The sequence below is a fragment of the Corapipo altera genome, unplaced genomic scaffold, assembly GCF_003945725.1.
Source record: "Corapipo altera isolate COAL_440 unplaced genomic scaffold, ASM394572v1 116, whole genome shotgun sequence".
Taxonomy (NCBI): domain Eukaryota; kingdom Metazoa; phylum Chordata; class Aves; order Passeriformes; family Pipridae; genus Corapipo; species Corapipo altera.
Genome location: NW_020884953.1, coordinates 1,816,259 through 1,844,143, shown reverse-complemented (window position 1 = coordinate 1,844,143; position 27,885 = coordinate 1,816,259). Strand labels below are relative to the sequence as shown.

Sequence of the window (27,885 nt, the reverse complement as noted above, 5' to 3'; positions counted from 1 at the left end):
TGAAGTCATGGGAGGGACCTGGGGTGAAAAAACAGAGAGGGCAACCATCTACACTGTCCTTTGGACATATGGGAAAACAGGGGTTTGATCTGTAGATTGTGTAAATAAGAATATCTTTTGTCAGTATTCCCCTTTGGGCTTTTTGTTTGGTTGGTTGGTTTTTTTTTTTTGGTTTGGTTTGGTTTTTTATATCCCATATATTTAGTTAAAAATATATATCATGTCAGTAATAAAATGAGAAAAATAACTCGTATTTTTAATAAGACATTAATTGTCTAAGTGATGGTTTAACATCTGTGCTCAGTTTAGCTGCTAGACAGCACATTTTGGACAAAATAAAAAACTGGAGTGTAATTAGTAGACATGGATGTGGTCATCTCCCAGAGTCCTTGCTTCTGTTTTCGTAGCAAGTAGATCAAGACTGGGGTGACTGTAAAACATCAATATTTTATAAAACTCTTCTTTTCTTGTTCCAGAAATTCTGCCAAATTGTACTTAAATGAAGTCTTTGGAGGAAAAAGGCTGTGAGAGTTCTTTACTATAAATACATTTTTGTGATTTTAAGAAGAATGGGGTATTTATAATGGATTGAACCAGAGCTTCTCTGCTCTGTGTTATCTTTATAATGTTTGCCATAAAGTGCTTCCAGGCGACATCTTGACTTCTGTAATTTTTTTCTTCCTTCTCGTTGGTGCCTGGAACAGATTATTGTGGGTTATAACATTTTAAAACATCTAAGTAATCCATTTGAAAGCAGGAAAAGGAGCACACCATTGATATGTAATTGCCCTGACTTTCCAGAAAAGATTTTATCAGAGAACTTCCAGTTTCTTACTCTAGGGAGAAGGTTGCATAGTTTGAGTTCTGAAATAAAATACATTTTTAAAGCACTGAAATTGATATATCTTACAGTAGAATTTTACTCTCAGAAAAAATGAGAGTATTGGTGAGTTCAGTCCTTCCTGAAGTTAAATCTAAATTAAAACCAAGTATTTGAAAGAACTATTCTGTATTTTAATTTCTTTTGTATCTTTTTGTCTAGTGGATGTATTTTATCTGTGCCTAGCGGAGAAATAATTTCTATTTTTCACTCACAGGTTTGGTGATAACACAGAGTAACCACTGTCCCAGCTCACAGTGGGTTTGGATTTTGGGAACTGGGGAGTTGTGGTGCTGCATTACTTGTAGAAGGCGTGAACTGCCTTTCCCCAAAGTTGTTGACTTTAGTTTAGAGCACAGATTTCCAAGCTGTGATCTCTGAACCATTGATGATCCAGAGGTCACATTAAGTATTTCACAGCAGCTTTGTCAATATATGTAATAGATTTTTATAAATCAGGTCTAGAAATACTGCAAATATTAATTTCATAGTTAGATTTTACAGTGTTCATGAGAAATGCTGGCATTTGTGAGGCCCTTTTGGTCTCAAGTATTTCTGTATTTTTGAGATAGGCCATGTTTTTTGACACCTTTTTCCATTTCTCCCCATTATTACAGTGCTACTACAGCACCTCTCTGACACAAGTACTGCAAAGGTGAATAATGAGAATACAGGCTCCCTACATACAGGGGTGGACATTTTGGTTTACTATTAAAATTAAATTTAATTTGCTAATTTACTATTAAAATAAATCTAATTTGCAAAGCCTGATGTGTCAGTAGAGCACTTGTTACCCCCTGGCAGTGGGAGGCACAGGAGGATAACTTGGTTTTTCTGTCACCAACCACTGTGGAAAAGTTGCTTCTCTTCTCCAGGCACTGACTTCAGGAAGGGTAGTAAAATAAAAAAACTGATGTTATAAAACATTTTTACACCTGATAAGGAGGTGTATTGTTTGAGACTTGGATATAATTATCATCGTTCAACACCCACAGATCTCGTTCATAAAATCATGATGTGAAATTTTAAAACAATGAAAAACGACCCTGCTGTTTTGAAGAATATAAAAAAGAATAATATTATTTCTCAAAAAATTAGCATAAAACATGCATCCTCGTTTATGTTTTGTATCTTGTGGATTAGTTTAAATTGTCTTGTGGTTTTAATCTAGATTTAAAATAGCAAGGGATTTCCACATTTGGTTAACACTTACAATGTATATATACAATGAAATGATGTTTTGACTTCCTGCTCTCCTCATCACTTTTTCGCCCTGTCCTCATGAGAGCAGACTGGGAATTCATCTCTCTTGGCTTTGTAAATTCCAGTTGTGTTTGGGTACATTGTTGAGATGAACTTTTTCCTAGAGCAGAAGTGACTGATCCTAGTCCAGTCTGCACAGTTGACAGTCAGTTGTCTCATTTGTTTCCTGAAAAACCAAAACCCTTTGTGAGTGAGCGAATGGAACATATTATGTTATACAACTGGAATAAATTATATCTTCTTCCTTGGCCAGTCATAAGGATTTGTAAAATTAATTTATGTTTAAGACACTTAACTGTTAGAGTTTGGTGTATTCTGATTAGTATACAATGGCACTGAAAAGGGGTCTTGCCCACAGCTTTGTGTTGGGATAAATCCGCTGATTTACAGCAGTTAGGAAGTGTTTACCATAATATAAGAGAAAAAAAAGAAACCACAGGGTGAAGTATATTGTTTTTCATTAATAACAGGGCTTTTAGAAGCACCTATATGACATAGCTGTCCAAATTCTCACATTTACTTATTTTACAGAGTCACACTCCTCCTCAGCCAGTGTGTTTTGTACATCCCACAGTTTGAAAAGAGTAACCAAGTCACTTCAGTGGAACCATCTGTAGAAAGATTATTCTGCAGAGCTTTTAGCAAAGCTTAGAAAATTGGGTTTTGATGGAATTTAGCCATATTCACTCTGAAACATATATACCTATAAATAGTTCGTTGAAAGTAGACTTCTGTAGCATTTTGCATAAAAATCGACAATGTTTTGCATGTTGACCCTGGGGGAGGAAAAAATACTTAAAAAACCTTTTACTCAAATGCATTTTCTAAGTTGTGTTTTTATATACATGTAATCATTTTTCATGTCGTAACGGTAGTCATAAAAGTTTAAGTATGGATAATCTTACAACATTTTCTACTTGAAATTGGGCTTTAATTTACATATTTATTCTTCCAATAACATAATATACAAAATTCTGCCTTGATTTTATGTATGACATTGCTTATGAAGAGAAGTCCTGGCTACTGGGGGAAGTTCATTTCTGAGGAGTAGAAGGAAGAAAATGTCATTTCTATTTCCAAAAACGACAAGAAGGAGGATCTGGGGAATGACAGACCAGTCATATTCACATTGATCCCTGGGCAGGTCATCCTAGAAACCATTTCTGAGCCTGTTAAGGATAAAGAAGTGATTGTGAGATGTCAGCATGGATTTATGAAAGGGAAATCACGTGTGACCCATCCGATGCCTGCCTGTGATGAAATAACCACTGTATGAGATGTGTATAACCACATAACCAGGGCATGAGGGACGAGCAGGGAATGCTCAACTTCAGCAAGGCTTTTGTCACTGTCTCCTGTAACATCCCTTACACAAGCTGATGAAACAGATAAATGAATGGACAGTGAGACAGACTGAAAACTGGCTGAAGGGCTGAAGTTCACAGGGTTGATACCAGCAGCATGAAGTCCCTCTGGAGGGCAGTTGCTGGTGATGCATCCCAGGAGTTGATCATGGGGTCAGCACTGGGTAATGTCTTCATTAGTGACCTGGCTGATGGGACATAAGTGCACCCACAGCAGTTTGCTGATGATGCAGAACTGGGGGGAGTGGCTGATAGACCCAGATGGTTGTGCTGTCATTCGGAGGGACCTCACCAGGTTGGAGAAGTGACCCAACAGGAACCACATGAAGTCCCATAAAGGGGAATCCTTCAAGGGATTGCCTCCAGAGGGGAATAACCCCAGCCACCTGACCAGCTGGAGGCTGACCAGCTGGAAGGTTGGACATGTGGCAGCAGTGTGCTCTTGGAGCAGCACCCTGGGCTGCATTCGGAAGGACGCTTCCAGCAGGTGAGGGAGGTGATCCTTACCCTCTGCTCAGCACTGGTCAGACCTCTCTGGACCTATTGCTGGACTTCCCAGTCCAAGAGAAACATGGAAGTACTGGAACAAGTGCAGTGAAGGGCCACTAAGATGGTTAAGTGACTGGAGCATCTCTCGTACAAGAGAGGCTTGAGAGAGCTGGGACAGTTTTATCCTGGAGAAGAGGAGGATCAGGGAAACCTTCTCAATGTCTTTAAATACCTGATGGGAGGAAGTAAAGCTGATAGAGCTGGGCTTTCTTCAGTGGTGGGCAGTGACCAGACAAGAGCCTCTGAGCACAGACTGAAATACAGGAAATTCCACTTAAAAATAAAGAAAACCCTTTTTTACCATGAGGGTGGTCAAATGTGTGGGAACAGGCAGCACAGAAAGGTTGTGGAGTGTCCATCCTTGGCATCCTTGGAGAAACTTAAAACCCAACTGGACATAGCCCTGAGGAAATTATTTGTGAAGGGAATTTAACTGGGTATCTCCAAATGTCCAACCTCACCTCATCTGTGATTCATGGAATGGAAGGGATAGAGTGGTATCTTCCTTTTTTTCCCTTCTGTACTGCAAGATAGTGATTTCGTAGGTATGAATTTATTAAGGCAAAAATTGGATAGAAAATTCTTACTGCATATATTATAGTGTTTTAAAAGAAACGTTAACAAAAGTTACCCTTTATAAAGGGAAAATTTAGGGTATTTTTTTGTTTCCACAAGTTATTGAAACATTCAAGATCAGCTTAAGAAGAGGATTCAGAAGGTTCATGCTTAAAACACTTTATTGAGTCAAAACAGAATGACCTCCCTTGGAGTTGAGAGGCTTTAGCATCTCTGAAATTTATCCCTGAGGATTTTGTGTTATTCTTGATTTATGGTGGTGTCACTGAGGACAGAGTTTGTCTTTTTGTGAAAAGAATTGAACTTTTCTTTTGGCAGGATGGTGGGCATTGTTAATCCTGCTGCCTGGCAGACCTCACCATTTAAAAACTCAGGGTGTAGACAAACTACTTCCATTTTCAGGTAAACAAGGTTGCTCTAATGAAGGTCTTACATTGTTTAAGTTCTAGTGTAGCAGTGAACTTGACTGATGCCTTTGGATGATGATTTCCACCCTGATAATTGAGAAGTATCTCAACTGTTAAGTAAGCATTAAAAAAATTCAATAAGTTCAAAATAATTATTCAGCATGAAGTCTCTTCCTGGTTTTCCAATTTTAGTAATTATGAGCATCAGTGAAGCTCATTTTGGACTACAAATATGGAATTCCAACAACCATCTGTTAGTTGCAGGTGACATACCTTCATAGATTGGGGTCATTTCTCTTTTTTAAGTATTTTAATTCATATAATCAGAATTTCCTTTTGTGTACTTGTCTGACATCACAAGACCCCTCCCCAGTTTTTGGTTAAGCTTAGTTTTTTCTATTTCCAGCAGTGAAACTTCTCTTCCATCTGTGATGGTTACAGAGGGCTTTAGCTCATTTTCAGATGTTTTTCTTCTAATTTACTCTAAATGTTCCTTTTCTAAATTTTATCCGTTTACTTGTTGCTATGTACTTTTGAATAATTAAATGGTATTATGTAATATTTCTCTTCTTGTTGTTTGTGCTTTTCCAATATCTGCAGACATCATCATGGCTTAATTTTAGACTGGAAAAAGCCCCATTTTGTATCTGACATTTCAGTTCCTTCCTGTACTTGCTGTTCTCACTAGTAAAAATTCAATAATTTAGTAATCAAATTCTTAAGAGTTAATCTGATAGTATTTAAATACTAAGGCAATAGGATGTCTTCACTTGCTGAATATGTAGATGGTAATTAGTGACTTTCTAGAGCTTCTCTTGAATTCATAGGAGCAGGAATCAGGGAGTTACTGCTGTTCACATCATCAGGGTAATGAGATACATCCCTCAGTTATTAGACATGAAAATGTGACTAATTGTCCAGCAAAGTATAGGTCTAAGAAAGGGAAATACATGGTCTCCCTTCAGCAGTTAGAGGAGGTATCAGTAGCACTTTGAAGCATTATAGAGATACAGGAATACTACCTGGGGGTGTATCCCGTGGGAAGGGATGGGATAGACAAGCAGAAAAGACCTGGTAGAGGAAGCAATACTGGAAGAGACTCTGAAGTCAATACCAATTAACTTCATATGCAAAATAATGTAATTACTGTTATCCAGTTAACTGAATATTACAGCCAGTTATCTACCTATAAATCTGGTTGGACATACAAATTGCCTGGTCTGTGCAGCTGTGTATGTACAACCTTAACTTTAGTAGTACCTGTTTTAAAATTGTTGTAGGTTTTGAATGCTTGTTTTCATTGTAACTTCAACATAATTTTTCTAAACTTTAAAGAGAAGTCTAACACAGCTACAACTTGCAGTTTGACTTCTGTATCTCTCCTACTAGGTCCTGGTAAAAAACTATGTTCTGTGTGAAGTATGAAAACTGTGCATACTTGATTTCATTATTCCAAGCAGATAAATATGTTAGCTATGAACTCCGATTGGAATTAAGATTACCTTTTCTTTTAAAAGGGCTTTGGTAGAAGTTACCTGATGAGCAGATAAACATATAAATAGCACTATAAATTCCAGTGCTTTTCCAGGTAGCACTGGTAGAAGATGCTGGTTAGTTAACATGACTCAGTGCTTTGATTTGGTCCCTATTTCATTAAACTCAGGCAATATAGAAAGCAAAATTATTTAATTTTGAAGTTAATGTGTCAGTAAGTTCACTGATGGTATTAGGAAGGAGTGGAGTCTGCAAAACAGCAACCTGTCACATCATCTCTCTCTGATACAATGTATCAACATAAAATAGAAATTATTTTGAGACCTTGTTGTTTACCCCTCTCTTCCCTATTGAAATAATCCTTTTACTCAGGACAGTTTCTTCCTCCTGGATTTTGTTCTTTCCGCTTCTGCTCTCTGTACAATGTGTCCTCCTGTGCATGTCTGATCAATTTTCTGGTTTGGCACCAGTCATCCCTTTCCTTTCAGTCCCTACTTCTGCCTAATTTGTTTAGCAGCAGCCATGGCAAACACAGTGTAGAGAGAAGAGCTAACTTCAGCTTTTGAGACTTTGAAAAAGGTACCATCCTTAGCTTATTTTCCCTGGGATGTCTGATGAAGTGATAGGCTCATTTCCATACTCATCAGAAAGAAATCTGTATTCTTTCAATTTTTTGTCATCAAAGGGACCAAATCTCCACATTTTTATCCTTGTCTTCATAGTCAGTGTCTTATGGTACCAAGGCAAATTACTTCAAAATATTGTATTACTGATTTTCCAAAGATTGATTTTATTGGTTTTTAATGTTTTGAAGTGTTTGTCCTTCTGGTGTTCAAATTGCTGGAAGTTTTCTGGATGTTCATGTACTCAGTACTGTAAAAGTGATCTTCTTTGTCACCACCTGGCTGTCAGGTTTCCAATAATTCATACATTTAGAAGGACACTTGCTTATAATATGGAAACATCTCTGAGAATTAATATGCTGCATATTCCAAACTGCTGACAGAAAAGAAATTTCTTACAATGCTGAGGAGATGTGAGCCCAGGTGTTAGCCACTCCAAATATATCTAGTCGTTGGTTTGTCCTCTGTGATTTTATGGGATCCTTGCCTGGTTTTAGATTTGTAGCAGTGAATTAGCTGGTTCTGCACCTGGTGAACACTTAGACTGTGATCAGTGGTAAATGCAGTAGCCTCAAGCTCAGTCACTCAGTGCTGGAGAGCCTCAGTCCTCACACGCAGAGACACACAAGTCTCTCTGGCCACTTCCAGGCACATGAATCCCTGTGATCCATGTTCCCAGTCTGGTTGCAGAAAGGAGCAAATAAATACCTCTGTGCTGAGACAGAAGAAGTATTTGCTTGCCCAATGTGAGATCGGATCATAGAACTATAGAATCATTCATCATCTAGTCCAACCACCAACCCAGCACTGCCAGATCAACCACTAAATCATATCCCTCGGTGCCACATCTACACATCTTTTAAATACCTCCTGGGATGGTGACTCCCTGAGCAGCCTGTTCCAGTACTTGACAGCGCTTTCTGTGAAGAAAATTTTTCCTAATATAGAATCTAAACCTCCCCTGGCACAAATTGAGGCCATCTCCTCACATCCTGTCTCTTGTTACTTGGGAGAAAACACCAACCCTCGCCTGGCTACAACCTCCTTTCAGGGAGTTGTAGAGAGTGATAAGATCCTCTCCCAGGCCTCATTTTCTCCAGCTCCTTCATCAGACTTGTGCTTCAGACCCTTCCAAAGCTTTGTTTCTCTTCTCTGGACTCGCTCCTTGTCATGAGGGGCCCAAAAGTGAACACAGGACTCAAGGTGAGGCCTCACCAGTGCCCGGCACAGGGGGATGGTCACTGCCCTGGTCCTGCTGGTCATACCATTACTGGCACAGTCCAGGTGCCACTGGCCTTCTTGACTGCCTAAGCACACACTGACTCTTCTTCATCCTTCATGTAGAAACAGAGAAGGAAAATTTCTAGAAAAGAAAAAAGAAGCAGCACATATTTCCCACCAGACTCCCTCACTGCTTTTATACTTTCCCTAGGGTGGATTCGTCACATTTATTCAACGTGGTAAAATCTGCACGATTTGGGGCAGCTTTGTTATGGTATGAACCCAGTAGAAGCCCCAGTAAGGGGAACTGTTTATTCTAGCTCAGTGCACTCCCAGCCGCCCTGGTTATAGTTCCTTTCTGGCCAGGACAGCTTTTGGAGCCTGTGGAGAACGGGAGGTTGCAGCAGCTTTCTGTCTCCACAGCCTGCTCTCCTGGTGGTCTGGCCACCTGGAGAGCTCTCCATCGGGGTGTTTGAACCACGCCTGGCCCGTGCCTGGCCCACAACCTTTCTTAGGCGTTTAACCCCCCGAAAAATACAGGAAAAAGTGTTTTATCTATTTCTACAGCTGCCCAAGATTTTGAGGTTCTTACAAATGTCAGTCCCTGCTCCATGAGGAGCTGTCAGACCTTATCTTGTGCCAAGTATGAGCATGTGTTTACACATAGTACCATGATACTTCATGTAGGCACTTAGTGGCTTGGACATTTACCCTTTTGATGAGCCTGGAAACATCATTACAGGAACTTAAATAGATTAGAAATAGAAGCTAAAAGTAAACAATAAAAGCGCTGCAGCAGTCTTTTCTTTCTCCATGCTACTATTTTAATCCTCCTGTGAAAATCTGGGTAAGCTGATCCCCCCCTTGTAAAAATGTTTCCTTAAAACAGACAAACCTTTGAAATTGGATCTTCTAAGAAGGCTTTGTTATTGCATGACATGTCTAATGGGTAGATGGTTCTATTACCAGGACAGTCTTCCATAACATTTTACTGCTTTGATGCCCTGCTAATGTTGTATTTTGATACATTTCCTCTTCAGTATTTACCTGTGGAGGAACAGCTCTTTCTTTTTATTTTCAACAGAATTTTTATGTGTTTCATACGAAGACTTATTAATACTTCTAGTGAATGGAAGGTTCTTTAAAAGACTCTCATGAACCATTAAAATCAAAGCACATGTGAAGTGAAATTCATAACTTATATTAAAGCATCAAGTTCAGTTTCACTTCCCAGAAGCAAGGGCACCAAATTTTGGGTGGTGGATTTTTTTTTTTTTTAGTGTTTTCTTTTAGTTCTTAACCTACTTTGTATTCTGCAACTTTGCAAAAATCTGAGCCCTCTGACTCTTAGTTTAGTGTTTATTCTGCTACGGAGTGGTACCATGCAAAAGTGAAGAAAAAAATGAAAGAGTTAAAGTAATAAACTACTTGTGCAGTTCTAATTATTACCTCTGGTAACACAAAGAGGTAAAAAAGGTTTGTGCTTGGGATCTTAAAACATGTTATCCTAGAAGCATGTTTGAATTGAGAAACATATCAAATGCTATACAAATACAATTAATGAATATAGAAGCTTTACTTTTATTTTAGTATCTAAAAGTCACAGATCCATTGCAAAGAAAAAGGAAGTGGCTGTGGGTGGGTGTGGTGGTTTTTACTTTCTGCTTAAACCACCATGCCAGTATCTAGTTTTCTGTGTGTGGGAAAGAAGTTGGCAGAAGTTACGTGGGAAAACAGTGAAGGCAAACTGAGATAGAAATAGCTTTGGAAGGTAGAAAGAGTGGAAGTGAGGAAGGAAGTAAATAGGTGCGTCTGAAACTTGATTTTCTTTGTAATCAAGTTGTGCAGTTGACCTTAAATCTTCTTCATGTGTCAGCATCAACTCTGGTGTATCGCAGAATCACAGAATGGTTTGGGTTGGAAGGGACCTTAAAGCTCATCCACTTCCACCCCCCTGCCACGGGCAGGGACACCTTCCACTAGACCTGGTTGCTCCAAGCCCCATCTGACTTGGCCTTGAACACTTCCAGGGATGGGGCAGCCACAGCTTCTCTGGACAACCTGTGCCAGGGCCTCACCACCCTTACAGGGAATAATGCCTTCGCAGGGAATAATGCCTTCCTAGTACCTGTTATAAAAGTGCCCTCTCTCAGTTTGAAGCCATTCCCCCATGTCCTAAGGGATGTCCTTTTGTATCAGAATGGATCAAAACTATTAGATGTCTGTCTGATTTTAGAACAATGTGCTGCACCACGTTTGCATCTCTTCTGCCTCTCCTGCCATTTGGGGAACTGTTAATTCCTTGTGAGAGAGATTTCTGAATGCAGACAGCGAGGACAGCTCAACGTAGGGGCAGCATCCTACCTCAAAACAAAACCAGTTTTGTTCTTGCACAGTTTTGTTCTTGCACTTTGTTGTCTTTGGAAAAGAAACCCCAAGCCCTTTAATTTGTACATGTGCAATGCTGAGTAAAACTGAACAAAAGAAATATATGTTCAAGATGATGATATTGGCAACCAGGTGTTTACTACTCTCTTGCATTGTTGTTTTATTTTGCATTTGAAACTTAAAAAGACAGAATAATTACTTTTAAAAATTAAAAGACCAGTAATTAAGAATGAACAGTATATTATGGTTGTGATAACTGTTCTATTTGGTTTTATATACCTTATGATTAAAAAAAAATAAAAATTGTCCTTTTCGTTTACATATACACCTTATTGTAAAAAAAAAAGAAATATTTAAGCTTTATCCTATATGTGCACTTGTTTTGAATCTGTGATGGTTTTAATATTATTTAATATTTCAATATACTATAGTAATAAATATTTCTATTTCTATATGTATTTCCTATATACTATCTAGGTATTTGCAGTTTATAACATATTTAATAGTCTCTGGATGGATTTCTGTGCTGTGCTTTTAAGTTCTAGGAAGTGTCTGACATTCTAATCCATGTACTTGTGCACTGCTGCATAATAGAGAAGAAATTGTTTGAGTTGTGCCTGTTTCTGAGATGTTGTATAAGATGTTATACAACACAACCATCTCCTTAAGATGCTGATAGTGTCAACAAGGGAGACATGATAGAGAACAAATGCAAAGTATAATTTCCTCGTGCTATGACCAGTGTAGTACAGTGGGTTATGCTCAGATGTTACCAGAGTTGTTCTTGTTGTGCTCTTACATGTATCAGGCTGAAGTTTGTTACCATTAAATTAATTTCAAATGCTGTTTGCAGAATATTGGATGTAATTTCATTACTAGATAAAGAAGAAGAACTCTACTATAGAACTCTTGAGCTGTTTATAGATAAATTACTGTTTTATTTTATTTCAAGGTAGAAGAATGCTTTCTTAAGGAAATAATTGATACATTCAGACACCTATGAAGATTTGAATCTTGCTTGCAAATAAATTTTCTCTATTTTTATAAGAATCTGTAGTGTTATTTTTGGCCTGCGCTCTTTAATTTACAATGAATATATTTCACTGTACAAGTTTTTGTATTTTAAAAACTCAAGTTTAGGAGGAGAGAGAACATTGTATATTTAGAAATGCCCTGAAGAAATACTAAAAAGCACTGGAGTTGTCTTTCACCATAATGATGTAAGAGTGAAATAGCATTTTTTTATTATGATATCCATGCAATGATATTTTCAGTGAGCCAGCGTTGGGGCATTGTATGGGAAATGCTCGGGCTCTGCCATGGATCAGAGGTGCTACAAATTGAAGGTCAGACCTTCAGAGTTTCTGCAGCCCCTGTGATGACCACTGCCCATCCCAGGTCTAAGGAGCAGTCCCAGCCTTAGCTGGGTGACCAGCAGTCAAGGCAGGTGTAAAGAACAACTTCTGACATTTCCTAGAGAAGGAATACCAGAAAAAGAAGTAGAAGAAAAGTAGAAAGAGGAAGAAATACCTTACAAAAAACTCATTGACACAATTCTTTATTTTATCACAGCTGTTGGAGTGGCTTTGCCTTTTGTTTGCAGTATTGTAGGAACACTTTCATCTCTTTATGACCTCCTGTCGTATCATGTTGCAGTGTAGACTTTAAGAGCCTCTCATATCTTATGTATAAAAATGTTTGCCTTTAATTTTTTCCTTCTGTATCTTAGCACTAGCCTTTAGATTTGGGATAAAATATCTGTTGGCATTTTACCTTTTCAAATAGTTATTTGGTAATTTTGAAAGCAACGGGGGCTGCAGATACAGAATTATTTCTAGTGGTGCATATGCTACAGCTTTACCAACTGTTTTCTCATGGAATCATAGAATTGTAGAATGATTTGGTTTGGAAAGGACATTAAGGATCATTTAAAGAGTTGTAGCAAGAGAGGTTGCCATTGAAGACCGAGGCAAAAAAGTTGTTAAGTACCTCAGTCTTCTTGTCATTCATTGTTACCAGTTTACCAACATTGTTTATCAAGGGCATGAGGGGTGTACACAAATGTTCCTGCAAACTGGATTTTCCTCAGTTTCCTCAGTCTTTCATTTTTTCTCACCACATGCTTTAATGTACACTCTTGCAGCTTTTTTGTTCCTTTATTCATATTATTTTGTTTTATAATAATAGCACCACTCTGAGAGATCCATTTCTTAATACAGGTGTATTAAGCTTGCGATTATTCATATTTTCTTCTTTTTGTCTTTCTGAAGACCAGTTGCTTTGTTTCTTTTTAATTTATTTCCATAACCTTGCAATAAACCTCTTTCTTTCAGGTTTTCCCTGGGAGATGCTCGAAGGCCACTCCATGAAACTGCAGTACTGGTGGAAGACATTGTCCACACTCAGCTGATAAATTTGGTAAGAACATAACCAGGAAAATAGTCTTCACTCTAAAACGCCTTCAATCCACATGACATTTTCGTGATCAAATGGCTAATAACATATTGTTCTGGTTTTAGAAACAAATAAAACACAACAACTGAGGGCGATGCTCTGGCCTCAAGAATCTGTAGAACCTCCTATTTGTCTTCCTTGTGGTTATGTCCTGTGCATGTGGGATATCTGCAACCCCACCTAACCCTGGGAATAAAGCTCATGGATTTGTTTGTTAAAAACTTAAAGTTGCTAAAAAGAAAAAAACTGGCAATTCATCTGAAGACTTCCTTGCTTTTTTTTTTTATATTCTAGTATTTGTGTTAATGCATCATTTACTTAGAATTTGTGCTCTAATATTCCTATTATGTGGTGTTTTGATTTCTGTCAAAAAATAATGCAGAAATATGAAACACATGAATATATTGAAAACCAATGAAAGTGTTGTGTCAATGAGGCTGTTTTGAATCTTGTCTGTCAAAAGCAACTCTAAATTTGAACCTCTCTATAGTTTTTAATTAAAGTTCAACAATGCCTCTCAAGAAATCAATAGTATTTTATGACATGACACGAATTTGCCACCTGACATTTTGTATGGAAAGGTATACAACCTGTAGGTTGGGAAGCATAACAATTGTGTTTTTCTTATTATAGTCTTAAAAGATGTGTAGATGTGGCACTTGGGGATGTGGTTTAGTGGTGACCTTGACAGTGCTGAGTTAATGGTTGGACTCAATGATCTCAGAGGACTTTTCCAAACTTAATGATTCTCTGATTCAAAGGAAATTACCACCATGTGTGGGAAGGGACATTATATGGGATTAACATATATAGATAACACTACTACATATTATAACTAATATTTACATCTGATGAGTCCCTGGATCAGCTAGAGCTTTGAGCTGCAAGTTCCTAGATCTCTTCTCTATAATGAGCCCTTTTAGCAATCAGAAGGGTTTTTAAGTTTCAAGCTAGGTCCTGGTCCTACATTAACTAGAACTAAAAACTTCTGTAAAATGGTAAAATTCAGAATGGGGCACAGCACATGTTATAAATACGCATGTGTATGTATAATATATATTTTATATGTGATTCATATATATTGTATATATATTTATGCATATATATTACTATCTACTTATATGTATTTTTATTATATATATTTTTAATAGAAATACACTATACATGACTTTCCCTTTGCCCACTGTTTGCCTGCAGACAGGTGTTTTCCTTCAGCTTTGCACATAATCCAGCAACCATTCAGTAGTTTCCTGCATCTCAGCAAATGCCTTGGCATCCCTTCCAGCTCTGGGCAGTTTCTTTCTGCTCATACCTCTGCAGCCCAACAGTGTATCCCTGTCTCTGCCGTCTCCTGGCACCTTTGTGCCGTGGATTCTTTCCTTATTACGCTCCTCTTGGTCTGTCCTGAACGTGCCCCGTGGCTCCTTGGAGGGGACAGCGTCTCTCCCCTCTCTGCAGGTTTCCCGCTGGTTAAACACGCTGCTCCGGGCATATATATTTGTAATTCTTATTGCAGCTTTAACTCTGACAAAGTAACATTTTCTCTCCGTTAATGACCCGTGTAATTTATGCAAACCGGTGGCCGCGGCTTTGCTCTTCCCTCTTCCCTCAGCAGTAACGCGGTGGAGTCTGCGCTGCTCAGTCCCGCTGAGCTGAGCTCTACACCAAACCCTGGCTTTGAGAAAGTGCAACCTGTGCCCGTGTGGGCTTTGCACTTTAATCAAAGCCGGGCACTTACTCGGGGGCCGGCGTGACCCGGGGTTAACCCTGCGTGGGGTGTAGGAGCGTGTAGGATTTCCTGACAGAAGGAAGAATGGGAACGGAGCGGCAGATAAACAGCTTTTCTAACCTTTCCCCTCCCAGCCCGAGACAGCACTTTATTTGTGAGGAAGTGAAAGTATCTTTAATAGCTCATTGCTTTGACCTCTGACATTCACATGCCGGAACTCTTAAATCAGGAGCGTTTTACATGCTCCGGACTTCTGATAGGGGATTTTGCACATTTGTCATCCTTAGCTGTGTGTCCTTATTGAGCTATTCTATGTAGTCACATGAAATTTTCACTTTAGTTGTAGGTATTTGTGTGGGTATTTACCCAGTAGTAGAAAAATGCTATTTTCATAATTGAAGCTGACTGCAGATGTGAATTTATTGCTCACCACCCAGATTTTGTCATATTACTCATGTTAATGGACTAGGCAGTTCTCACTATGTAATGTAGTAATTTCTTCTCAAAATTCATGTCCATTTTTTCCGTAACTAACACATGTATAAGGCTAAACTGTAGAAATGACTTTTATGCCTGCAATAAAGCTGGCACGTTGCACACATCCTTCATAGTAAACATTTGTAAGAAGACCTTGTAGTTGTTGATTAAGTCCAGGTTTGAGCTTTTGAATTAAAAAAAATAAGTTGCCAGCATGATTACCTTTGATTGGTTGACTTTTGATATCTTGCAGGTTTATAGTTCCAGCTTCCTATTTTCAGAGTTGATCTGAACTCTATTAAATCAGGGTCTGGTATGGACAGATTTATACAGTCACTGCTTCAAACCACTATACACTTCATGAAGTCCGACTGCTGGAGCAGATGGGGCACTAACAAGGCAAATTCCTGGAAAGCAGACTCGTAAGAGTCTGCATCACATTTTATGATCAATTTTTGGGTGTATTTTGAACAATATGTACACTGCTTTACAGTAAGGGGAATTCTACTAAAAGCGTGTAGCAATGTGTAGAAGGAAATGAGCATTTCCAGAGGAAGATTCATGTCATCCTAAAATTACTTTCTGAGTTGAATGAGCTTGTATCTCTCAAGGAATTTATTTTCTCAGCTGACTTATAAAGCGATGCTTTGACAGCTGGCTGGGGCTTGAATATCTAGGAGATAAACCTAAATGTTAAGAGATAAATTCTATCCAATTTGTGTCAGAATGCTAGCATGAGTTTGAATTTTTTATGCTTATATTGTAATTATAATTCTTTTATTATTTGCATATCAAGCAGTAGAAAACCATAAAAACCCTCTGCCAGAAGGAGAAAGTTCTGTACATTTTTTGGTCAAGCATAATGTATTTGAAGAGCACAATGAATTCAAGTTTAGTATGAAATCAAATTCACCGTTGAGTGATCTAAATATTCATCTATAGGTAAATGTTTAAGGGATTTACAGATGCCTATAGTTACTCTAAAACTGTATTTATTTATGTGTGCTAAGACTAGAAGTTCCAATCAAGGCTATATTGTTCTATAGGTTAAGCACAAGTAGCAGTACACAAGTAGTACAGGGAAAATTGTGCCTGCAAAAAAGGTTCAACAGGGATTGCAAAATCACAAAAGGGACAAGCTTCTAAATAACTGACTTTTGGTGTGGAATGAGGCCTCTTTTAGTTCCTTCTTTCATGGTATTCAATACAATCTGCATGTGCAATAAGAAGGTTATGAAGCATCTTCATTTATAATAATTAATATCCATTCAGACCCTTCAAAGGGAAACTCAGAGATCCTACTTTACGACAAATCAATATTATTCAGCACTTTCTCAAAAAAGAAAAGAGTCTGTAACTAAGAGGAATGGAATAGGAATTTTTGTTCATTATTAAACTGTCGCTGAGATGTTTGTCATCAAAATAGCTTAAGTCTTGAACATATACAGATGTAAAATTTTTTGGAAATTGTTTTATATAATATTTGAGAAAGAGGACAAGTTCCTCCTCACCTTCACCAGCTCTCTCCAGAATTTTTATCATACTGGGGTGGATCATAAGAAAATGTAGTCTAATTAGACTAATATTAAAACCTATTATTGTCTTCTCTTGATAGGGCCGTAGCTCCCTGGTTATGCTTCAGGTGTCATGATCACAGGTGAACAGACAATAAGATCACGATGTGCTACTTAAATCAAAGAGACTGCTAATGAATTACCTTCCTGGTGCTGGGAATGTGTCAGCTGGGTGTTTGTTCCCAGAATGCAGTACCAGCAGTTTATTCTCGGGGCGTGCTGAGTGTGGCAGGAGAAGTTTAGACACCTGCTTTCGCAGAATTTGGTTATAGATTTGAACTTCAGTCCTTTACATTTTTTTTCCGGAGATATCGAATGGCTTCTGGGAAGAGATTAGATTTGTTTTTACAAAGTGAAAGATATTTCAGCAGTAGAACAGGGTTCAGCAAGGGAATATGAAAATTACACATATGCACACCAAAAACACAGGTAAGTAACTTTGTCTGTCCATGAAGTAGTGGCTGCTTAGAGGGAAGGCCACAGCACATTGCAGCAGCCTTGGACTGCATCCTTTAAATGTTTTATCTGCTGTAATTCTTTGTAATGTGTGATAAGTCATCGTGGAGGCTGTCATGAATGATAGAATTCATGTTAATAGAATTGTGGTTTGCTCCCTGTCAGCTGATGTGTGTCTGCTGGAAAATGGACTCTGATCTCTTCGACTGATGTCAAATGATTTAAGGCAAACCCACTCAGCTGGCTCTTTTTAGAATGCAGTAGCATCAACTCAAAGGAACTTCAGTTGCCCAAAATCATGTTGAACGTGGTGTCTGTTGGGATTTTTTTTTTCATCATTTACTTTTATCTTCCTATGGAAAAATTTAATTTCATACAACTTGTGCTGCTACTTAACACTATAAATATCCCACTCTTGCTTCCTTTGTAGGTTTGGGTCCCATGTTACATATATGCATATATGAACACTTTGTGTGTACACATGGATAATTTTAATTTTTTTCTTGTTTATTGCTTCTGGAAATTATTTGCCTCTTACACAGGTAACATATTTAATTCAGAATCAGCCCTTTTGTCTCAACCAAAGCGCAAAGCACAGGTCAGCAGGTGAATAATCTGTACTGGAATACACAGATAATATTAATTTGCAGCAGTAATTCATAGGTAGAAAACTTAGAGTGAGATGCAAAGATTCAGCAGTATGCCAAATCCTGAGTAAATCCATAGTAAATCCATCCTGTGGGGTAAATTGCTTTTTATTGTGGGAAGTTTAGTAAAGATTGGGTAGTCGTTTACCACTGTTTGCCTAAGAAAAGGAAAGGTGAAAACACAGAGACAAGCATAAGCATAGGTTTAATCATGCAAAATGCTAAGTTACTTATCATGATCAGCATGAATTCTGTGTTTTTAAAGGGCTGTACAATTTCTGGATCAACATGATGTACTTTCTTCACTTCTCAACCTTATTCCTGCAGCTGTTAACCATTTTATTGCAGTTTAAAATGAAAGGAGGAGGAGGAAAAGCTCACATTCACATGCCCATCAGAAGAGAAGGACTATGACAATGGGAGAGGGAAGTAGAAAAAATGAGTATTTAAACTGAAACAAGGTCCATTACAGCCTGTTCCTACAGGTATTTTTTTTAAAAATCAAGTCCCACTCGTTATTGGTTCAGAAACTGGATTAGTCATTTTACTGTTTGTAACCTCACACAGTTCCAGGTTTGTTTACTGCATTTTTGAACTGTTAGACTTGTAACCTTTATATACATAATTGTAGCGTTTCTGACATTCCTTTTCAAAAGGAAAAAATTGTAACAAGCTCATTCATGAACAGGAATTGCCCACTGATAAAAACCAACAGCGTGAAGCAGTCTTCCCTCTTGATCCCCAAGGTATATGCAACTGTCACTTATGCCACCCCAGCAACGGGAAAAGTCCTTGTTTTATGAGTCTGTTTTAAAGCAGTAATAAAGTTTCCTGTGCAGGACATTAATTAGAGGGGTTATCAAAATAAGACAAACTAATATAATTTGTGATTGTACAAAATAAAGGAAGTCGAGGGTACCATAGGGACCTAATGAATCACAGGATGGAAACAATCTTCTGGCTAACTAAACATCCAGACTTTGTAGTAAGTCACAGGGTGGATGTACAGCTCGGCAAACCGGAACACGCTGTGTGTTTACAGGGATGGGATAAAGGGAGTTCACAAAAACCATCTGGGAAAAATCCCTCCGCTACTCATTCTGTTCCTACTGTAGAGTCAATTAAACAACATATATACATTTGCAGCAAACACATGGCACACCTGCCCTGGAAGAAATCAAACTGGAAAATAAGTCTGGAATATAAAAGATTCCCTGGTTACCAGCACTGTGCATTTGTTTGCCTTTCCCATGTGGGATGGAAAAGAAGAGATGGGGCCTTATCTCTAGCAAGTGGTTGTGAATTGTTCCCTGTGCGTTTGCAGTGTTTAAATGTGGTCAATATTTGGATTTATTTGATAGATTTATACAGTAATTTATATGAAAATCCATGTCCTGAGTTTTCTGGTTTTGATATGAGCTGTCACTTGTTCACCATATTCAGACCTATTTATTCTAAAGCACAGAATCTACTGCAGGAGATGATTCAGGAGTCCCAGTTAGGGATTGTGGGCTCTTTCTGTTCTTTCTCTTAAAATGAAGGATTTGATGACTTACTTGGTGAGATGTTTCAGTTTTTTCCATGGTGGATCTCTTTACTATGAGACAGAGATGCTGCTTTTTCCCTGGCCATGCAGAGATGTTGCTCAGCATCCAGTGGTGATGAACTTCACTGACCTTAAAAGTGGAAAGACTGATATACTGTTATTAAGAACCCTAAATTATCAATAGGAATTAATATGTTCGCATAAGTCAAGCAACACGTTCTATAGGAAAGAAAAAGATCCAAAGCACTGACTTAATTGAATGGAAAATACAAAGTGGTCAATGGTTAAAGGTTGGGTTGTAGTGCATATAAAATAGAAAGAATGAAGGTAATGCAGGCAGCTGTAATACCAGTATTTCCTGATTTTTTATATCAGTCTGAGCCTTTCTTAAAAATTTCATAGATTTATGTGTTGTACATATATGTGGATGCATGTGTCTGTATGTACAAGGCTATTTTTTCCACCCTTCACACATCAGATTCCTGTTTGGGCTGTTGGGCAAAAGGAATGAAGTATCTGAAATTTCACTCACTGGGGCTTTGGAATTTGTGGAATTTGTGGAATTCTAAAATGTATATATGTACTCAATTCATAAAGCTGATCCCAGCTTTATAATAAGCTGATCTCAGTCTGAGATGCCAAAATACAGATACATCTTCCATTTAATTTTTATATATAATGTAAGGAGTATAACATTGCTTAATAGCTATTGACATCTGGGATGAGCTGAGATGAGCAGAGACATTCAGTGTGTACAGATGCAGTGTCCTGGATGTTTGGCTACTTCTATTGATGTAATTTAGTAACAAATCAAGATGTTAAGTTTGAAAGTACTAATTAGATTTTTATTGCTCAATATGATGCTCTCTGGTAAATCAATATTTTAATTATGATTTTGAAAATCATAATTATATTCCAAGTTCCAGAAGTCAAATGCAAAACTGATATTCAGGGTTTCATTCTTTCTTTAACTTGTTTGTGTGGTGTAAACTGAATATTACAAGTAAATGAACATGTGTGTAAAGTTCATATCTGCACACAAAGACTCGCCTTGTATTCTGATTCTGGCAGCAATTAGCAAATGAAATTAAAAGAATATGAAATTTATCAATGGTGTGCAACACACAGATATTTGATAAGGAAGATGAACTTCAAGTTAACTTTCAAAAGCATCTATGTGTCTTTGAAATCAGCTCTAGAATTCAATAAACAGTGTGGGGGGGGTGTTAATTATTATTTTTATCGTCTTACTTGCTCTGTTTCAAGAAAGTGTCCATATATGTTAGCTGGCAGTGCCTGGTGGCAGGTAACATTCCTTCTGCTTCTTCTCTGGGATCCTGAGTGGATTCACTTGAACAAACATAAAGGCAAACATGTTTTTCTAAAGCTGAAGTAATGATGCCAGATTATCTTTTGTGTCATGAGAGATAAATGGGCACTTCTAGCATGTGATTCTTCATGTCTCAAAGTAGTTATTTAACATTCTGGACATGCATTTTAAATCTGGACTTCTTAGTAAAGTGAGAGACATCTCACCTCTATGGCTTCTGGCACTAGCTGTATTTTTTTAATGTATATGTTTAGTCTTTCATTGATTCTGACAAAAAAAAAAAAGCAGCCTGTAAACTTTAAGTTGTGAAAGACACAAACTGATTTATGGATATCTGTGATGAAAATAGAATAGTGTCAAATTCTGCATGGTCTTTAAGTGTAACTCATAAACCTTAAAGGTCATCTTAGAGTGGTTAACAGAGCAAATTCATTGTAGTTTTTAAATCACCTTATCTGATTTCAAGCAAACCTGATAGTTTCAGAATAACTTTTTTTAGAGAGATTGGCTTGTTAACAGTGTTATGCAGCTACAAGGAAATGTGGTCACAGCTGCTTCTGGTTTCTTAGCTAATCCACCTGATTGGAAACAACAGGTTTTTGATATTTTTCCATTTCTTACACTGACACCTAGTGTTCAGAGGTCCTGAGTTTCTAATACTGCACTTGGTTATTAATAAACAGCTGTCCATACCAAAGTTCTCCACCTTTGTCAACATCTTCCATTTCTGTTCTTCTGCAAAAGAAAACAATTGCTGAAGGCAAAGGTGGTACCATCATTCAAAACTATTTTATTTTGGAAATGGAAATAGTGCACAGCTACTGGAAAACTTGGCAGAAGTTATTTTACTTCTTGAAGCACTGCAAGATCTGTTTTCTTAAAATTTAAGTGCTTTAGTTTTGGCAAATACAACCCTTTTGTGTCTGTAAGTGTCACTGGCCAACAAAAACAGCGATAACAGCAGAAAACCTTAGATCAGTATTTATTTAATTGTAGGAGATGTTGATGCATTTTATTTCTGGTTTCTTTTATCTTCCAGCCACGAGTTCTACCTGATAGGACTGTTGATGGCTGCACAGTCCTTGAGTGCACAGAAAATAACTTACACACAACAGCTTGCACAAACAGTCTTTTGTCTCAGACTTGCACATAAATGGAGCAAAGTATGGACCATAACTTGTTCCTGACAAAGATGGTAACTGAGAGTAAGATTTGCTCTCTGCTTTACCTGTGATTTTGAAGTATGTTAACAGAAGAAATTTCATCTTCTAGAATAATATATTACGAATTTTGTGTGACTGTATCTAAAATTATTAGTGATTTTCTTCTGTTTTAGTGGTGAGTTTCAGAAAAAAATGAAAAATATTCAGGCATAGAAAATTCATTTACAGTTTATTCTTTATTTGATGATTTTTCCCTTTTTCTTTTCATGACTTTTCTTGTAGATGCACCAAAAAGCCACCTTTCCAGTGCTTCACCACCCTCAAAGTAAAGAATTTCTTCTCAGTACTTAATCTAAACTCACCCTCTGTCAGTTTAAGACCATTCTCCCTTGTCCTGTCACTACATACCCAGAGTACCCATTTTCATTTCTTGGGTAAAGGCATTGTACTTCTGTGTGTGGTACATCAGATACTGTTCTACATTATTACCTGTCAGTGGCTGATATTCCTGTGAACCAGAACCTGCTTCGTGGAGAAATAAGACAGTAGAGAGAAATGTTACTTATAAGATAGAATTTATTTGACTTCTTTCAGGTATTTATATTAGATATTAGGAAGAAATTCCATACTGTGAGGGTGGTGAGGCCCTGGCACAGGTTGCCCAGAGAAGCTGTGGCTGTCCCATCCCTGAAGTGTCCAATGCCGGGTTGGACAGGGCTTGGAGCAACCTGGTCTAGTGGAAGGTGTCCCTGCCCATGGTGGGGGATTGGAATGGGATGATCTTTAGGATCCCTTTCAAGTCAAACCATTCTGTGATTCTGGGATTTGTTTTCAGGGTGAGGTGCATTTGGACTCAGAATGGTGTTTTTTGTCTAGTGACTGTAAATGGTGCCGTGGGTGACCAGCTCAGGTGGAGATGTCTGTGTTTAGTCAGATAACTCCCCTATGACAGAAGTCTTGAAGCAAAAAAGAAAGGAGGAAAACAGGAATTTCTCTGATGGCAAAAGGAGGTGCTGACAGTATCAAAAGCAGCAGAAAAGTCAGAGAAAATAAAGACATACTAGAGGCCCAGGTTTCTGGCCAGGAAGAGGCACATAGTGTCCCATATATGAACAGTTTTAAGGGATGGGATTTATGAAAAGTCAGCTTGGAGCTGATCCAAGACAGAGTTAGAAGAGGGGAAGTCTGTGCATTAGCTGAAAACTGCATGGTCTGTGTTTTTTAATAGATGAAGAGGGAGAAACAAATGGGAAAAGATTTGGAGAGACAGGATGGATTGAGATTCGGTTTCTTTAAAAGAGAGGATAGACAGAGGACATCTGTACACCGGGAGGGAAAGTACCAGAGAGCAAAGAAAAACTGAAAACTAAGTAGGCAGGATATGATACAGCTACTGAGGTGGGTCAGAGTTGGGAAAAAGGCCAGCGATTTATGACAAGAGAAGGTGTTCAGGAACAAAAGCTAAGTGCAGCCTTATGGGGAATGCTCTTATTTTCTCTCTTGGAGCAGAAAAATTACAGAGCTTAAAGCGGAACCCAGGCTGTGAGTAAGGAATGGGAAGCCTGAGATTCAGCAAAGAGTTGTTTAAATAAATGGAAGAAAGGAAGACAAAAACAGCCTTGTAGTTTGGAACAGTTTGGAAGAGGTTCCCATGACACTTCCTCAAAATGTTCAATAGCAAAAGAATGGGAATAATTGAAATAAGAGGCAGAGAAGCTGTGGCTGGTGCATTGGAGCCTGCAGAAGGTCTGGTCTGGAGAATGAGTTTGGGAAGTAGCTTTACAGGACATTAAGTGCTGATGACAGGGAAGTCATCAAGAAGTAGTGAATGGAGTGAGAGTGAGCAGATGTGTTACTCCCAAATTGAATCTCTGATGAGGTCAGAGAAAATAGGTGGGTAACGATGAAGCAGGTGGAACATGGCCATTGGTGTCACCTTGGAGGAGAGCACAGGATGAGGATGAAAGGCAGAGACAGATTCTACATTTCAGTGAAGAATTCATGGTAAAATAGGAAGTTTTGTGACAAGTGCTTCTTCTGTGGACAGCACCATATGTGTGAAAGTGTGAGTGTGGGTGTCTGCACTGTCACATACATGCAATCGTGGATTCATATATGTAGATTAAAAATAAGTGCTTATATAGTGCTACACAACCTGATGCCAACATACTCAATATACTCAGCAGACGTTGCTCCTAACAACCATTCTCATAATACTCAATAACTACATTTTTTATCATCTCTAATTCTTGAGTATGTTTTTAAATTGTTTGCCATTTTTGCCTTATGTTGTGTCATCATCATTCCAAATTAGGGAAAAAATTGGATCACCTTACCCGTGAGAAATTAAAGTACAAAGAAGACAAAGTGGATTTTCCCAAAGTCATGAAACAAATTAACGGTAGAGCTGAAAAAAAGTGGACAGATTGTAGCTGAGAGGGAAGCTGTGCAAAGCTATTTTACACTGAAGGTCTGTGTCTCAGCCAATTGAATTTTTATTTGACAGTCCAAAGGCGTAATAACTTTTATTGTAAGAGGAAGAAAAATACATCAAGGCTAATATATAATGGAGGACCTACTAGGGATATGCATAAATGCATATCCTGTTCCCTGTGTATACAAGCTTAATTGTGTCTCTTTTAATTTTGCTGTTTGATTCAACAGGATTGTCAGGTAATCGTCCTTTTGAAAGTACAGAAGAGGGTAAAATTTCAAATACCTGTGTAATCTCTTCTGGCTGTTAAACGAAAAGATTTATTGGTATCAAATTTTATTGCATTCTTAGAATTTAGGGATTGATTGTCTGCTAGTTTAGCTTGCTTGTCTCTTCCAGTTAGAAACCCAAACACAACAGAAGAAAGACATTGCATTGAAGCTGACATGCAACAAGTGAGTGAAAGTTCACTTGGCTTTTTCTCTCGGCACCAGGTGCAAAAGTTGGCTAAAAGTGCTGTGGCAGGCAGTTATTTTAGAGCAGTTTCTGGTTTAGTGTTTTATCAAGCCCAGGAGTGAAATATTCTGCAACTACTGCAGTTTCACAAAGCTGCCTTTTAAGGTAGAACTCTGAATTGTTTCACTAATTAAAATGGCCCAATACAAACATTAATCATACAGTAACTGTTAATGGGAGGGTTTGGGGGATTTATGGAGGGCCATGGATGATATTTTAAAAGTGTGTATAATTTTTTTGTTTAATACACAATACACTTGCAGTCTCCAAATATACCAGGGGTTCTTGAAATCCTAAAGAGTATTTATGATTTTCTACATCCCCTCTTATAAATGCTGGAGGAGGTGTATTCATTTGTGGAGTAAAACGACTTTAAGAGTGTTCCAGTTAGTGACTTGACTAAATCTGATGGGTTTTTTCTTGAATAGCTGTTCCATTACCACCTTATAGTATACTTTAAAATACTAGCTCTCTAAACTGCAACTTTCTCAGAGAGAAGGTGGAGGCTCAATGATGACATAAACTCCAGAAGTGTAGAGTTCAAGTGGTTTGCATGTGGGATTGCCAAATAACATGGGTTTGGTTTGTTTTCATTTTATTACACCGATTCTCCTCCCCAGATGTCTTGGATTTCTGTGGTACCCCCCTTGCCTTAGATTCTTGCTCCTTGTAACTAACTGCTTTTATTAGTCATCGCACTAATACTCAGCGTTTTTACTCAGCACCTGTTTTCTTCAAAGCACTTTGCAATAATAACTGGTTAATCCTCACACGGGTCCTGAATTTCAGTGTCATTCCTGGTCACACATAAAAAGTGAGCTTGATGACGTCCCTAAAATTGTGTAATGGCTTTGACACCTGTACTTGGACTTTACCTGTTCCATATCCCACTACCCAGGCTGATCCTCGGCCTCTCCACATGCTGAGTTTGTGGCACACCAGTTATAAATTGAGCATTTCCTTCTGGTTAATGACACATTTTTTACCCTGATTGCTCTGGAATTTGCATCCTGAACTGTGCAGAAGAACTATGCTGGAAGGAGCCTCAAGAGGTCATCTGAACCATATCTGATCCTGAACTAATTTTGGCCTTTGTTCAGACAATTTCTTAAATATATGCATGTAAGTGGGTGTGTATGTGTGTGTATGTGTATATATACAATTATTTATTGAATCAAGCCCCATTTCTGGAAGAATTATGGATAAATGGCTAATCAGTTTAATGAAAACTACCAGCAATTGCTTTGAAGTACTTGCACAGAATATCATGATTGGGATTGCTGTGGGAGGTACTAGTACAACAGATTTATACTGAGAAGGGCAATGCTGTTAAATCTAGTGTTGTGCCTTCAGGAAGTATTGCTTCCTTTTTTTTATTTTCCTTTTTATTTTTTAATTTTTTATGGACTTAGAACAAGAAATCCACTTACTAGCTCAAGTGAGGTGGTGATTTTGCTGCTTAATAAACCCTCAACTAGTTTGACTATTCTTGGCCTGTCCATCTGAAAGCTACAACTTTATGGAAACAGAATGAAATAAAGTGTTCTCTAATATGTCACAAATCACAGTTAAAACTGGAAATCCAGTCTGACACTGTGGTCTTGATTTGTATGGTTTGCCTACCCTTTTTTTGTTTCTGCAAGGCAGTATGTGTGTTTGAAGGCTGGAGTTCCAGCCAGGATTTTCAATCTTAACTGTGAATTTCCTTCCTTTAACAGGTTTAAAGCAAGCCTTTCAGATTGCTTCAGTATAGCTTTTAGGACTTGAATTTCCTTTGTGTTCATTTTGGTCCTTTTCCAGTATTTATCCATACATTTGAAACTCCTTCAAATCTGTGTGTATGGGAGGTGATGGCATTCCTATTATATTCCTGTTAGACTTGATTCAAATGATGCCTGATTTTCAACTCAAATACTGCAAGCCTAAAATTCAGGCTGTTGCTCAAGCGTTACAGGGTTCATGTCCAGCTCAGAGGTCTCTGTAATTACGGTGTCTGGCTGGAAAACAAGAATTCCATTTCCTGAAAAATTGAGACGTTTTGACATTTGCTTTACTCTTTCATCAGAACAAAGCTAAAAGCTTTTTTTAAAAAATTGTACGAACCTATTGAAATGAAGAAGAATCTTGTCTAGCTGGTAGCCCAGGGTATAGGACAACAGCCCTGGAGAGGAAAGACTTGGTGGAACAATGTCAACTTGAACCTGAGTGTCCCATATGCTGAGTGCGTGCCATAATATAAGACTGTTGAATACATCTTTTGATGTTATTATTTTTCTATAGGGTCATTGAAATATTACTCAGTACTATATGCAAAATTGTTTCAAGGGATACGATTTTTCCAATAAAATATATTTCATTTCAAGGTACTGACCAGTACTCATGAATAATATATTTCACATGTGAACTTAATCCAAAATAATTCTTAGTAGCGATAATTTGTAGTTCAAAAATCCAGCTTAATCTGTTGCTTCAGCTATAGCTGCAGGATCTCGTAAAAGCTTGACTGCTTTTTGTTTATTCACCATATTAGTGGTGAACATTATTTACAAAAAGTTATTTTAAACATTTTGCAGGTTTAACTCTGCTACATTGTTATAGTACAATACCAAATGCAGCAAAATATTGTCTGAACAGATTCGATGGTAGATATATCAATCTCTAGTCTCATCTATGATGGGATTTTTTTTCTTAGCATATGCAACCCTCTGATACTGCTTGTACATAAAGAAGTATGTTTCCTTCTTTAAGGAGAGTTTTCTTCCCACTCCATTTGTTCTCCACAGTTTCATATTAG

At 37.9% G+C, this 27,885-nt stretch overlaps 1 protein-coding gene across 8 annotated transcripts in view; it reads left to right on the top strand.

Annotated features, from left to right (window-relative positions):
• SUPT3H (SPT3 homolog, SAGA and STAGA complex component) overlaps window positions 1–27,885 on the top strand; it is a 283,689-nt gene that overhangs the window by 118,235 nt on the left and 137,569 nt on the right. For all 8 annotated transcript variants that reach the window (XR_003530912.1, XM_027663412.1, XM_027663414.1 and 5 more), the window contains exon 3: window positions 13,099–13,183. Coding sequence is in view for 7 of the 8 variants with exons in the window: in XM_027663412.1 (XP_027519213.1) it covers window positions 13,099–13,183 (85 nt within the window). In the remaining variant the exon portion in view is untranslated. The remainder of the gene's footprint in view (window positions 1–13,098; window positions 13,184–27,885) is intronic.